A 15,000-nucleotide genomic window follows, 5' to 3' on the forward strand; every position below is an offset into this window, starting at 1 on the left:
ATTCCACCATTCACTGCCCTTCCCCATGCTGCCTCCAACAAACTTCTTGCCACACATATCACTTGCAATCCCAACCAAATTTGATTTTTTTATTTCACTAACTTCCACTCCTCCTCTAAATTACCAGTTTCTCTTACTTTCACTTCGTCATATGCAATTTTCAACCTTTCTTGATATTTACTTTCTACCCCCGGTTTTATTACCTCTTCAATCCTCACTAGCTCCCTTTCACATCCACCTACTCTATTCCCCCACTCTTTTGCTACAACAAATTGTCTTTCCACCAAAAAATGATCAGACATACCGTTACCCATACCCCTAAACACGTGCACGTCTTTCAATCTTTCAAACATTCTTTTAGTTATCAACACACAATCCATTAACGCCATTTCTACCACTCTTCCATTTGCCACTCTTACCCATGTATACTTGTATACTTGTTTTTATCTTTCTTTTTGAAAAAGCCAGAACTTATCACCATCTCTTGCTCAACTCACATCTACCAGTCTCTCACCACTCTCATTTTCACCTGGTACGCCATACTTCCCAATGACACCTTCTACTTCTCCAGCGCCCACTCTAGCATTTAAGTCACCCTTGACAACAACATAATTCCTTCCACCCAGTTAATTCATTCCAGAACTCATTCCGCTCTTCTTCACTTTTCTCACAACCTGGCCCATACGCACTGACAAAAGCCCAACATTCTCTACCCATCCTAACCCTTACCCAAATTAACCTAGATGATATATCCTTTTAGCTACTTTATCTGTCATGCATTTACTCAGCAATGAAGCCACACCTTCTCTTGCTCTTCCCCTTTCAATCACAGACACTTTACTAGACATTTCACCAAACATCACTTCAGCTTTCCCTTTATTCTTTGTCTCACACAAAGCCAATATATCCATCCTTCTATTCCTAAACATACTTCCAATCTCACATCTTTTACTCTCTATCGCACTACATCCACGCACATTCAAACATCCCAAAAGTAGAGTGCGGGCAGCAGTCACTCTCCCCCTAAGCTCCACATCTTTGATGTCTCACAGGATAAAAATACAGGAGGGGGGTTCCCAGCCCCCTCGTCCCGTCCCTTTTAGTTGCCTCTTATGACACGCAGGGATACGTTGGCGCTATTCTATTTTTTTTATCTTTATCAGCAATTTCATCAAGTGAAAACATTTATGGTCCAGTGCAAGCAAAGGTGAGCGATTGTCTGGGAGCAAACATGGCCCAACAACTCATGAGCCAAGTGCCATACCACTCAGCCATAGAACCAAATGTCAGTTCCCTATCTCAGAGGGAGAGTCAGGTCGTGTTGCAGTGGAATCTATCAGATCTGAGAAGGGATTGATCAAGGGAACTGACCAGTGGCAGATCACCAGTAAGGATAGGGAGATTTCTTTTGATTTTCACCAAGTAATTTTGGCTTGAGGTTGCTACGCCCATACATTTCTCTATCCTGTTTTAACCAAAAAACGCCAAATAACTAATGATTATTATCAGTAGCTAAGCTACAACCTTAATTGGGATAGCAGGATGGAAAGCTCAGTGGCTCAAACAAGGAAAATAGCCCAGCGAGGAAAAGAAATAAGGAAACAGATAGAATAGTGTACCTGAGTGTGCCCTAAAGTATGAGAAATCTAATCCAAGACGGTGGAAGACCAAGTAATAGAAGCTATGTCACTACCCAAGACTACAGAACAATGGTTTGATTTTGGAGTGCCTTTCTCCTTCAAGTGCTACTTATGAGCAATTACAGTGCAGTAGTTGACCCCTTGGGTGAAGAATTTTACGGTTATATTAGTGTTGTCAGGTGTGTCAGGAAAGAGGAGAATGCTAAAGATTAGACCAGAGTATTCGGTGTCTGTGTGGATAAAGGAAAAATGAGCCATAAGCTTACGGATCCAATACTATGTAGACAGTTGAACGACCTAATAACTCTCCATCGGTAGTATCCATGGGTGGCCAACCTACTACTCAATTTACTGCTTACGTCAACCAAGGCACACAGAGATTCAACAGCACATACCCAGTGCATATTCCTTGTTCTCTAGTATAATTGAACAGATAAATGAATAAACCTAACCTCTGGAAGGGTGCCTGGTACGGCTGGTACATCGTTCCATGGGAAAGCTCGAGGAGCGAGTCGTGAGACGCATGGTGGAACTGCTGCGATTTCCCAGGAGAGTTGTTCTGCGAGCGGCGGGCGCGGCACAACACGATGGCTGCCACGACTCCAGCCAGGCCTATGGCCACAGCTGCGGCACCGCCTACGATGGCGTTGACAGGCAATCCATTTCCTTCTTCTACATCTCCGTCAGGTTGGAGAATGTCGCTGCTGGGTTCGTTGTTTACTGTTGATAACAATAATAACTATTTCTATAGATGGAACAAAATGATTAAAAGTAATGATATCAGCAATATGGGTTTTTCTTCGTAGATGACTCAAAATTATGATTATTAAAAACTACATTACCATTAATGGTATCATTTAGTACGGTTAGCATGTGACACAATAGTAAATTTTTGAAATAAAAACGGAAAATAATCTTTAAAACCAGTGCATTATAAGTAGCTTTCATCAAGCTGAAAAATTATAGGAAACTTTAAAATCAGACTACTGAAGTAGTCTTTGGATGATGATGTTTAAACATATCCCTAAACTTTGCATCTAGGTTAACCTTTTAAATGAAACTTACAATTTATTGAGACTCTCTCAGGGGCGACTTCCTCCGCCTTTGGTGTGGGCGTTCTCAAAAGCAAGGTGGTCTCTTTTCCACGCCCTTTTTGGTGGCTGGCGTACATGAACAAGACGTAATCTCTCCCAGGGGAAAGGGTGCTCAAATTGAAGCGAGGCTTTGAGCTGTTCTTCGTCAGGATAACGGTGTTGCCTTCACGTACCTGAAGAAGGAGAAGAAGTTTATGGTGCATATAATCTATGTATGTTTGTTTTAACCTTAAATTTTACCAGTAGTAATTCCATTAACACCATTGCTAGTTTTATATTTATCATCTGCCTTCCTCTGCTATTAATACTATTTTTACAACTACTACACTTTATTACCCTCCACCATCTTCTAGCGACTAATAATAGTATTTTCTACTACTACTATTCTTTGGCTATAAGGCCCATGCCAGCATGAATCACGAGTCTACAAGCACGAATTGAAAGGGTGCTTAGCAAATCTCCCACTATGGACAGCAATCATGAAATTGACTTATCTACTTCCTCATTTGTAATGAGCTTATGTGAAATAATACCTCGATATGATACGTGGGAGTCAGTTTCTCTGAGGTTGATCCGGCTGAGCAAGTCACTGCGACAGAATCGGTGGTCACTTCGTGGTAGGCACATCCCACCAGCTGACTTGGAGGCTCTGTAGTAAGAAATATTATATAAATAAAAATACACACACACATAAATATATATATATATATATATATATATATATATATATATATATATATATATATATATATATATATATATATATACTCACAACTATGCATACATTGTAGTAAGGAAATAATATATAAATAAAAATACATACATTATATATATGTATATATATATATATATATATATATATATATATATATATATATATATATATATATATATATATATATATATGTGTGTGTGTGTGTGTGTGTGTATAATACAAACACACACACACACACACATATATATATATATATATATATATATATATATATACAACAAAAGATAAAGGAAAGTAGGCTATAGTTGGAATGGCAGAGGTACATGGGGCCGAATTATGAGTAATAAAAAAAGCAATAGAAACACAAATGGAAGTGGCAGAAATGAAGATGTAGAGATGTGTGTGGAGTCACGAGAAAGATAGGATCAGAAATGATTTTATAACAGGAACAGTCTAAGTGGAGGAAGCGTCAAAGCAAGTACTGTGGCCAGGTCATGTTATGAGAATTGATGAGGACCATGTTTGTAAAAGGGTCACGAACAAGGAGATGATTGGAGTTAGAGGATGGCCAAAGTTCAGATGGAAAAGCAAATGATATATGCTTTAGAAAGGACGAGATATGAGGGACAGAAGAAGTTGGAGAGCGCTGATACAAAGCATCGATTGAACACAGAGGAAATGGTCCAAATAACGTATTTTTTCCCAATGGATACTTTTAACCATCCCATTTTCAAGGAATATTAAACTTTGACCATTATCTCAGAAAGTTTTCAAGGGATGATTTAAACTTTATCCACGAAAAGGTTTATTGTAAACCTGCTCATTTCCCAAGGATGTCTTGAATCATATATTTGTAATTCTTTTCAAGGGATGAGTTCATAATTACTATGAAATAGCTGAAGAAGTTTTGTTATGTTATTCCAGGCAAATAAAAACCAAAAGCACATCTTTCTCTAAAATCTTCCTATGTTTAAGGAATCCTTGTCAGATCAGAGAGAGAACAAGAGAGAATTCTCAACTCGAGTAATAACAACAAACACTTGTGAAATATCCATTAAAGAACAGAGAACTTATACCGGTAACAATACCTCATGCATAAAACGTTGCAATAACATATCAAGTCACATGGAATCTAGTTATTTCCCACTCAGGCAGTTATAGGCCATAACTGTTTCCATAACAGCAAAACTAGGAGCAAATAAGAGTTGCTGTAACCGGAAATAATTTTTTTTCTCGCTTTGTGTATCGCCAAGGATGCATCAAGCAGATTACTTTGCTTATGCCTCGAACAACGACGCCAAGGTTTTCTTTTTTTTTTATGAATGGGCTTTATGGAGTATGACAGTTTTACGACTTTGCCTCCCGAGTTACGAAACAATACACATTTTCCGTTCAAAATTATTGTTCATTTTGGATTTACGAATTAAAATGTTATGATTGGTTTCGCTTTAGGGATTGGACCTTTTGGTGGAAGAAATGTGAATTATGATTTGAAATTAGTTTCTGATCAATCCTACCTATTTTTTTTTTTTCATCTCAACAAACGCTATGTTAGAATATGACTGTTTAATGTTGATAACACATTATTTACTTTACTCTGACGGCTGTTTCTCCAGTCCTATAAAGCAGGAGAACCCTACTCTCTACAGGACCTCAACAAAAAATATATCTACAAAATTTATTACCTAAATTATTCTCTTTCCAAGATGGATTCGTTTAAAAACCTCCTTCAAATAATTTGTATATTACTGTACATATCTTTAAATCATCATCAATATTTACTAGTTCTTTTCACAACAAAAAGATTATAGTATGATTATAAGAAGAAATAGTAAAGGAAGGTTTTACAATTCGATAGAAGAATCATCTGTCGTCAATGGCCGTTGGTTTTACAAGTAGTAGATGTAAAAAAAAAAAAAAAGAAAGAAAAAAAAACATATAACTTTATCATTAAATATTTTTCTATGGTAGTGCAAAGACAATAAGGAGGACAAGAACATCAAACTTCTGTTAAAATTCGCCAGCATTAGTAATCCCCAACATCCACAGATGGCGCTAATCTGTCTGACGTATGTTTGTTTACATAAAACTTGTCATAAAAGTAGTTACTAAATTACATACAAGTAACCATGCTATTACTGTGTCAGTTGGTTACAGTGCCTTTGTTTGCATTTAGATACTATTAATTATTGTTATTCAACTGATAATAACTATTAATAATTACACTAAGCTATAAAACTCCCAAACTGTTATACATATTACTATTATATATGTTTATTAACTATTAACGAATTTCACTCAGTATTATAACATTGTTATTGTTATTATTATTATCATCATTATTTGATTTTTGTTCATTATCAATAAACAATTATATTTATATATGATTTGTTATTAGAGGTTCAACCTGGTTAAGGAATTTAGATCAATAAAGTCTAGATGGCTTAATTGTCATAATTATCAAATCAACTTTCAAATCAAAATTATTAGCAATGCTATCGCTATACTAATAGAAAACAGTAGCAGGAGTTATATATATTAACTCATAAACAAGAAATGTCCAGCAAAGGTCATCTTTTAAAGTACTTGACAATGAAAAAAAAATGTATAAGAGATGTATAGTGAATATTACGTTCGTCTGAAATTATACATTCACACAAGACCCTGATTTACCAGAGGATCACATTTTACTAACGCAGCCCTGGCATTTCCTCACATGTACAGTTGGACACAGGAATTCCTTGAACAACTCGCGTCTCTGTTTGTCCCCGCGCACCACTTCAGCCATCTCTCCCAACACTATCTGTTTGGTTACTCGTCGTGCAGCAAGTGTGTATCAGGGTACACCTCCTCAGAGTGAGGTATGCCAAGAATTTCTGTCTCCAACTGTACCAACAGTACCACTAGAAAGAGAAATCATGAAACATACATTTCATGTAACCTACAAGTTTAATCATGAAAAGTCGGTTAAAGGATTAACCTTATTTTGATGTTGGTATACAGGTGTGTAGCAATAACAATTGTAGTGACAGTTTTCTGACTCTTAGAAAAATAAATTATAAACTATGTGGAAGAAAGAGTAATAAATAGGTATAAATAAAACATAGGTATACACACTCATATATATATGTATATATGTATATATATATATATATATATATAGTATACTGTATACATATACACATACATACATACACACACTCATATATATATATATATATTTATATATATATAAATATATATATATATATATATACGGGTGTATGTATGTATGTATGTGTATATGTATACAGTATACTATATATATATATATATATATACTGTATATATATATGTGTGTGTGTGTGTGTATGTATGTATGTATGTATATGTATACAGTATAATACTGTATATATATATATATATATATAGAGAGAGAGAGAGAGAGAGAGAGAGAGAGAGAGAGAGAATAACAAGATTACTACATTCTGAAATAGGAAGTCAATTCCCGTAGAGTGATCATCATAAACAGATTAATACAGCATTAACTCGTCCTGATCAGCCGTATAGGAAACACTAGTTCTTTTTTCTTCCTTTATTGTCATAGATGGAATTATGAAGATGGTTTTCACATTGGAATAACTGATTTTGGCCTTAAGATGTAACAGCTCCCTATAAAAGTCATTATTGGAACGAAATTTAATCATTCAACCAATATTACACCTGCAGATATCTCACGCAGGTTTAATTCAAGCTGAGACGAGGGAGAGATAGATAAGGGATATCTAAAGAATTATCAAAGGTTATGTCTTTAATCAGTACAAGAAACAAAACAACTAAAGAGAAATAAATCAGATAGAAGCGAAAGCAAAATTATGATGTCTCTTAAAAGTAGTTTGCATAATATTACATTTCATATTAACAAATCCAACTTCCAGCATGGAATAATGAAAGACAGAATTAGGGGCAAAGCAGAGAGAATATCAAAATAAGTTAATATTAATTACATTAGTGAACGTCAAATTAAGTAGGGTTTTTGGAATATAAAAAAATCGGATAGAAATTAGGAGGGAATATTAATAGGCTGGATTCACGATAACTGAATACTTTAATACTTCGACTGAATACTGATTATTATACAAGGGTTTACACTTTGTGAAAGATGGCAACAGAAAAAAAAAAGAATAGATACTTTGCGTGTCAATGAAAGATATCGAGGAAAAATAATTTGTTAATATTTTAATAAGGGAAGATGGAAAGATCAAATGAAGACAGTTGGAAGCAATAAAAGAGTAGAAGCAATAATAATAACAAAAACAGACAAAGACAAATTAGAAGTAATAATAATAATAAAAACAGACAAAGACAAATTAGAAGGAATGGACTTGATAATTAAGAAAAAAAAAATACAGTGTAGAGATTGCTGAAAGTTTACGAGTGGAGAGTACTTTTGAAAGTAGTACAGGAACATCTGTGTGTGACTGGTGAAGAAAGTACCGAAAAAAAAGCCTCTTCAGGAAAAGGGAAACATTGGAGGGTGTGAGAAGGACTTGGGAGGGAATGAGGAGGGCCTGGGAGGGAGTGAGGATGTCCTGAGAGGGAGTGAGGATGGCCTTAGCGGGAGTGAGGAGGGTCTGGGAAGGAGTGAGAAGGGTTTAGGATGTAGTGAGAAGGACTTGGAAGGGTCTGAGAGGGAGTGAAGAGGGCCTGAGAGGGAGTGAGGAGGGCCTGAGAGGGAGTAAGGAGGGCCTGAGAGTTAGGGACGAGGGCCTGAGAGGGACCTTTTAGGGGAAAAAGATCAAGAGGGAGGCAGGTTATTAGATGGCGAGATAAGGTGAAGGATGATATGGAGAGAAGAGGTTTGGTGGAAGAGCATGGCTTTGATAGAAAGCATCATGCCACCGACCCCTTAATGTAGGGATAACGCAGGGAAAGAAGAGTGAGGGAATCATTGGAAAATATATATGATCAAAGGAATGAAAACTAGCGAGACCTAATAAAGAAGGAAGCAACCGACTTTGTAATAAAGAAAATAGCATAAGAAGCAAAAGAGACAAGAATATAATGTTATACTAATGAATGCCTAAAATAAACCAGAGAAAAAAACAATAATGCAAAAGATCTTTGCAATAAGAAAGGAAAGAAAATAATTGAAAAAGAAGGCAAAGAAGAATGAGTAAATATTATAGAAACATATAGCAAACAGGGAAATAAAATAAGACAGTAAGGAATAACGAAAAAAGCATAAAATATGGAAACGAAATGGCCGAACTAGATGATAACATGAGCGTATGAACATGGCATTTAAGAAATACTAAGAAATAGAAAATAAAACGATTGGAAAAACCAATAACTACCACAAGTAAATTCAAGGACTGTCTTATAATAGGAGCAAAGACAGCAACAGGACTTCAAGTCCCAAAACCTGAGATTCACAACGAACTGAGGAACAATGAAACGAGTTTAGAAATTTTACTAAAATGAATCAGCGACAGAAGAAAAATCAATGCCTTTTAATAGTCTATATATGAAAAATTATCTGTTTAATGTTGGTAATGTTTTCAAAGCTATTTTAATTTTTCATTACTTCTTATATCGTTTATTTATTTCCTTATTTCCTTTCCTCACTGGTGATTTTTTCCCTGTTGGAGCCCTTGAGCTAATAGCATCTTCCTTTTCCAACAAGGGTTGTTGCTTGAATAATAATAATAATAATAATAATAATAATAATAATAATAATAATAATAATAATAATAATAATAATAATAATAATAATAATAATAACTACTGGAGAAGACCGGAAAACACGAAAAAATGATGATGAATGTAAAGTAGTATTCACAAGAGGAGACAAAATAAAACATTTATTTTACAATATTATGTAAAAAAAAAGCTGAATTAATGAAAATATAATACAATAGTAACTGCTACAGCCCTTAGTAAGGTTTCGGAGTTACTAAAAAGGGAGACACTGATGGAAGTTATAAGAAAATTAAAAAATTTAAATATAGAATGCCCCTAAAATCATAAATGCCATCTCGCATAAACCAGCGCGAAAAAATAGATATTGATTTAGGGGAGGGTCTGCGAGAAATAAAATTTGCAAGTGAAATAAGACAAGAAGCACAAGATCAACATCACTGTGTAAGCTGGTCCCATGAAAGGCCAATGAAAAGGGTAGAAGAGAAAGGGAGAATTTAAAAAAAATAATTAGCATTGACAGAGCCATTGTGCTTTTGGTAGAGAGGGTACTATAGAATATGCGAAATATCATATTCAGCTCCTAGAGGAAACTGGGTACACATTGGGCATTAGAAATATACCAAGAAAAGGGGAACATTAAAATATATAATAAGGAAAGATATTCTGGTCGTATAGAGGGCAATAGAGTAGTACAAAATATATTCTATTTTGGCATTGAACTGGATTGTCAGAGGAGTATATTCCAAACGCAAGAAAATGGAAATGATTTTAATTGCCTCAAAACCAGCAAACCTAGCAATGGCAAGTATAAAGAAAAAATAGTAATAAAGTCTCAAGGAAAAAATTTTGAAGGGCACTCAAATACCATCCAATTTGTATGGAACATATATAATAAATCTGAAGACACAGTAAAGAGAAAATATACAAGGATAGAAATTGGGGATTAATGGAAAATATTACAAGCAAATGAAAATACAGATATTTCATCAATTATGGAAGTAATAGGGACATCATCTATAAAAACAGGGTATAGATGTGAAGCTGGAGTGCAAAGATATGAAAAAATAATATAACATTTATTGTACAAGGAAAAGTATTTTAGAACTAAACATGAATATATGACAGATCAAATGAATGACAAAGAAAAATAAATGCCAAATTTAGCATATGGAAAGACCTTGAAAATAAAGGGATCTTAAAAATATACAGGAAATTGGAGGAAAACTCTGAAATACAAATTATTTGCTCTCGGTAATATATTTCTATCACACATACACACACACACAAATGGAAATTAAACATGAAAACACACATGATGACCTATAAATTGCAATATATACCTCTTTTGTTTCTTTGCCAAGCATATATAAACGAGAAAAGGGAATTAACATGGGAACTGCATTCACCTGTATAAGACAGTTATAAAATAGTTGGCCAAATTTTATTCAGTGGAGATAAATTTGGATAAAAAAAAATCTATATCAATGAAAAGACAAAATAAAATAAAGAAATAAACAAACATGAACACCTGGGGAGACTTTGCATAGACTAAGCATTAAACCAAATGACTGTTATGTTATATTTGAACTCACCAACTAAAGAGATGGAGAAGACGCAGGGATGGGACGACCCTCCAACTTCATTGGTGGCAGAGCACTTGACCCACTGGTTCATCCCATTTCCAGACACGTTAGCGGCCATTACCCAACCCTCTGAGGACAGACCTTTGTCCTGGTGTCGTAGGGCCGATTCCTGTACGGAAGAGATGATCCATTACTACCCAGAGCCGCAATGTGTGTGTGTATATATATATATATATATATATATATATATACATTTTCTGTGTTGTGGTACCCTATTGGAAACGTCCCTGTCTGGAGTTCTACTGGACTTGGATTCGAAATACGCTCAAGCTTGATAGTTTCGTGTAGTGAGAAGATCCATTACTATCCAGAGACGCAATGTGTGTCTATGTATATTTTGTCTGTTGTGGTACACTATTGAAAACGTCCCTGGATGGCGTAATGCTGGACTTAGAATCGAAACAGCCCTAGTTCCATAGTTTTTTGTAGTGTCTACAATCTCATCATCCTTTTGAGCAAAGGATATGGGGGTTTAAGGGTGTCTATAGATCTAAATGATGAGTCATCACCAGCCATTGCCTGCTCCTTCATGGTCCCAACTTGGATGGAGACGGGCCTTGGGCACTGATCATATGTATATATGGTCAGTCTCTAGGGTAGTGCCACTGCCCCTTGCCTCTGCCATTCATGAGCGACCTTTAAACCTTTAAAGTATATAGACAGTTTTTGAGTATAACAAAGATACAGCGGGAGGCAAGAGCAACTGTTTCGAGAAGCCGTCATCTACTCTAAGGCCCAATGAAGGTACACCATAGTCCCTACTTGATGCCATTGCCTTAGGTCTCTAGGGTCAGGGTGGCCATTCCCAACCCTCTCTTATATTACGGTTTTTTTCTGATGGCACGAATATAAAGACAGAGAAATTAACAGAATTAGTGAAGTGACCAAAAAAAAAAAGACCAAAATATCAGAGTTTAAAGTAATAAGAGACAAAAAAAAGACAAAATAAGAAAGATGAATAAGGAAAAATGTCTACTGAGAGTATTACTAAAGTGATAATGAAAAAAAAAAAAATCAATGATTGCTTGAATGACAGAATAGTGTTTTGTGAAGGGGGGAAGAAAGCAAACAAAATAATGAATTGAAGAAACAAAAGCATAAGACAAAACTACAAAACTTGCCAAAACAAGACTGAAAATGTACGAAATGGGCAAAGTGAAAAAGCAAATCGACAATTACCGAAGTGACAAAGACAGAATAAGGGAGAGCGCTACCGTTAATACATTCAGCAAGGGCAGAAGAATTATCCTTATCTTTATGTAACGGAGGTAACAGCCAATATATGAGGAAACTCAAACTACATGAGATGTATATCCTCCTATTTACTGGGTCTTAAAAAAAAAAATAGAAAAAAAACCTACAGGTATTGAACACCAGGTTAAACTATCACTAAAAAGTGAAAAAAATACAGTACCAAGATATAAGTTACCAGTGGGAAACTTATGAATAAATGTGTTCGGTCGAAAAACAGTCACCTTGAGAGTTTCAATGCTCGGCCCCTTACCTTTACTGTTTTTACAAAGGTGTTCTTGGGAAGAGCAACAAGGAACCAAAAACTGTCAGTTTCGAAATGGTGACAAGGAACCAGGTCAGAAGTAACAGGAACTGTTAGAATTTGAGTTGTAACTGTAACAAGGTAATATCATAATTATATTTTGAAAGGTTGTAAATTGTGGACTAAAGGAGAATTGGGTGGTTCTGGTTTTGAACAACGGCCTTTGGAATAAATATATAGAACCTTATCTCAAGTACTAATGTTAATGGTCGAATAATAATGTTAATTAACCCAATAGTCAAAATTAAAGCTTTGTGTGATTTCCATCGAGTTGTGCATAAATATTCCTTTCTGAATGGGGACACATTAACATAGTGAAAAGGTTTGTGTATCGTCATAATCAGCAAAGCAGTACTAGTCATGGCTACCCATGATGGGTTGGTTTGCTATGAGCATTCAGATAAAAGTCCCGCACCATCACCAATCCACACTGGCCAGCGTGGCGATGAAAACTGGCCAAACCCCAAACGTGAATAAAGATATGTTTGAGGGATTTATCCAGCAGTAGACTAGACAGGGTTGCATTAGTTGTTGTTGCTATGTATAAGTGCAAATGAAGGTAAATAAGACAATTAAAAGAAATGTCACATGATATTACAGAGTTTTCATTGGTCATATTCATTCTTAACTCAATAAGAGTTCTCTAACAGCTTCTGTTTTCCCAGTACCTCATATTATCCCATCCTTTATCTGTATATTCTAAATTGAGCTAAAATATAAGAGTACCATTATTTATAAGAATGAAAGCTATTCATTTATAAAAGATTTTCTGAATTATTTCCATCACAAGAAATTCAGAAATAAATTCCATTACAGATTTTATAATTCCGCATTCATCCTTAGGGTAATTTCTCACCTATGAAATCCGTTTTGGTCTCAGCTTTTTAAGATCATTACCAAAACATATGACATAAGATTTCCAATATCACAAGTTTCACATCACTAGCACCTGAGGAAACCAGATCGTTCTTCTACTGACCAGCTTCTGAATTCTCTCCTATACAATCTCTTCCCCTGACCTATGACCTTCCATTGTTCGAAATATTGAGAGTATGATATTATCGCTTCTTTTTCAAGATAACTATTTCATAAAAGCAAGAAAGAGAAAATATGATGTCGGTATAAGGCAAATCACCTTATGTTCGTAACCCCTTCTTATCTCCCTCAGCAGAGTAAAATGCTTTAGGCACGCAGACCCCTTGTTTGGAAATATAAATATAGGTGAACAGAGAAGGGATTGAATAATACGGAATTATATGTTGGGGTTTGTCTATGTTAGAGCATACGAGGGTAAAGCTGGTATACTATGTATATGCATATATATATATATATATATATATATATATATATATATATGCACATACATACATACATACATACATACATACATACATACATATATATATATATATATATATATATATATCTGTGTGTGTGTGTGTGTATCAACCACAATGGCATTTGATACCGAATTCTACCTTGGGAATATATATCCACTGGAATTCAATTATGGTAATAGCTTCTAGCTGGTCAGATATTCTAACATCTAACTCATGCCACTCAGCCGAAACCATTCCTGCTAGGCAGTTGGTAGAGTCCTTGCTATCAAGAGAGATATAAGTCTATTACAAGTCGCGTGTTGGAAACTCACAATTATGCCATCATGGAGGGGATGGGTAAGTTTCTAATCTAAAAACAGAGTCCTGAATTCGACAGAAATATGTACCATTGATAATTGTAATTACACCAACATTTTTAAAAGAATCACACCTTTCAGTCTTAGCATACATTACTATTTCCCATTAACTCTCAAAACCTACATTAGGTTACATTTATTCTCAAATATTATCTGGAAATCCCCATTATTCCTTATCCCATTTACAACTCACTTTCTTAACCATAGAAACTCGAGCCCACATCCACTGTCCTTTATCAGACCTCTAGCATCTCACACTATCCATACAGATTAAAAATAGTAATTTAGAAGTAACTATACTCATATTTTGTTATCTTAATAACCATACACATGTATTTGTATATGCGAAGAAACTAAATTTTCACACTGAAAAACTACGAATAAAAAACGCGAGACTCCATTCAAAGAGAACCGGACCTATTAGATAAATGAAAAAAGTTTTTTGGGGGGCAATTTTTGCTTATTAAAAGTAATCATGGGTTTATGAGGGGAGTTTCTGAGATATTTTTTCTCTGTTAAACTTGCAAGTAACTTTTCATCCGGGAAGGTAAAAGTTTTAAAATATGCGTGGAAAAGTTTTCAGCTAAAGATGCAATTGCCAGCAAAAGGCATCTCTTTTTAAATCTGCTCTCTCCTAATTACCTGAAGACCAGGAGTGAACTTACGAAGGAGGTCTTATAGGGGAGATTAATATTAAGACCACATTCCCAGTATTACCTGACCTTACGATTATTTCTTCTTTTAATATTAAAATTTCGACTAAATTTAAAGTAGGATTTAACATTAGGACCTTGAAATTTGGTTTGACCTTACAAAATTACCTTTAACACCGTTATCCCTAAATTAAGGGGTTGGTTGCCTGATGCGTCCTATCTAATGCCTTCTATCAAAGTCATCCTCCTATTCCACCAAATTTCTTCTCTCCATATCATCCTTCACCTTATTTCACCATGCAATTCTCTGTCTCCCTCTCAA

At 35.1% G+C, this 15,000-nt stretch overlaps 1 protein-coding gene across 1 annotated transcript in view; it reads right to left on the reverse strand.

Annotated features, from left to right (window-relative positions):
* The window catches only part of LOC137619037 (uncharacterized), an 83,620-nt gene that overhangs the window by 11,360 nt on the left and 57,260 nt on the right, over positions 1–15,000 (reverse strand). Inside the window, 6 exon segments of the mRNA XM_068349235.1 lie at positions 2,093–2,112; positions 2,114–2,360; positions 2,706–2,907; positions 3,268–3,383; positions 10,724–10,883; positions 12,279–12,400. Coding sequence (XP_068205336.1) covers positions 2,093–2,112; positions 2,114–2,360; positions 2,706–2,907; positions 3,268–3,383; positions 10,724–10,883; positions 12,279–12,400 — 867 coding nt within the window.

Source organism: Palaemon carinicauda, chromosome 25 (genome assembly GCF_036898095.1).
Source record: "Palaemon carinicauda isolate YSFRI2023 chromosome 25, ASM3689809v2, whole genome shotgun sequence".
In the NCBI taxonomy this organism is placed as follows: domain Eukaryota; kingdom Metazoa; phylum Arthropoda; class Malacostraca; order Decapoda; family Palaemonidae; genus Palaemon; species Palaemon carinicauda.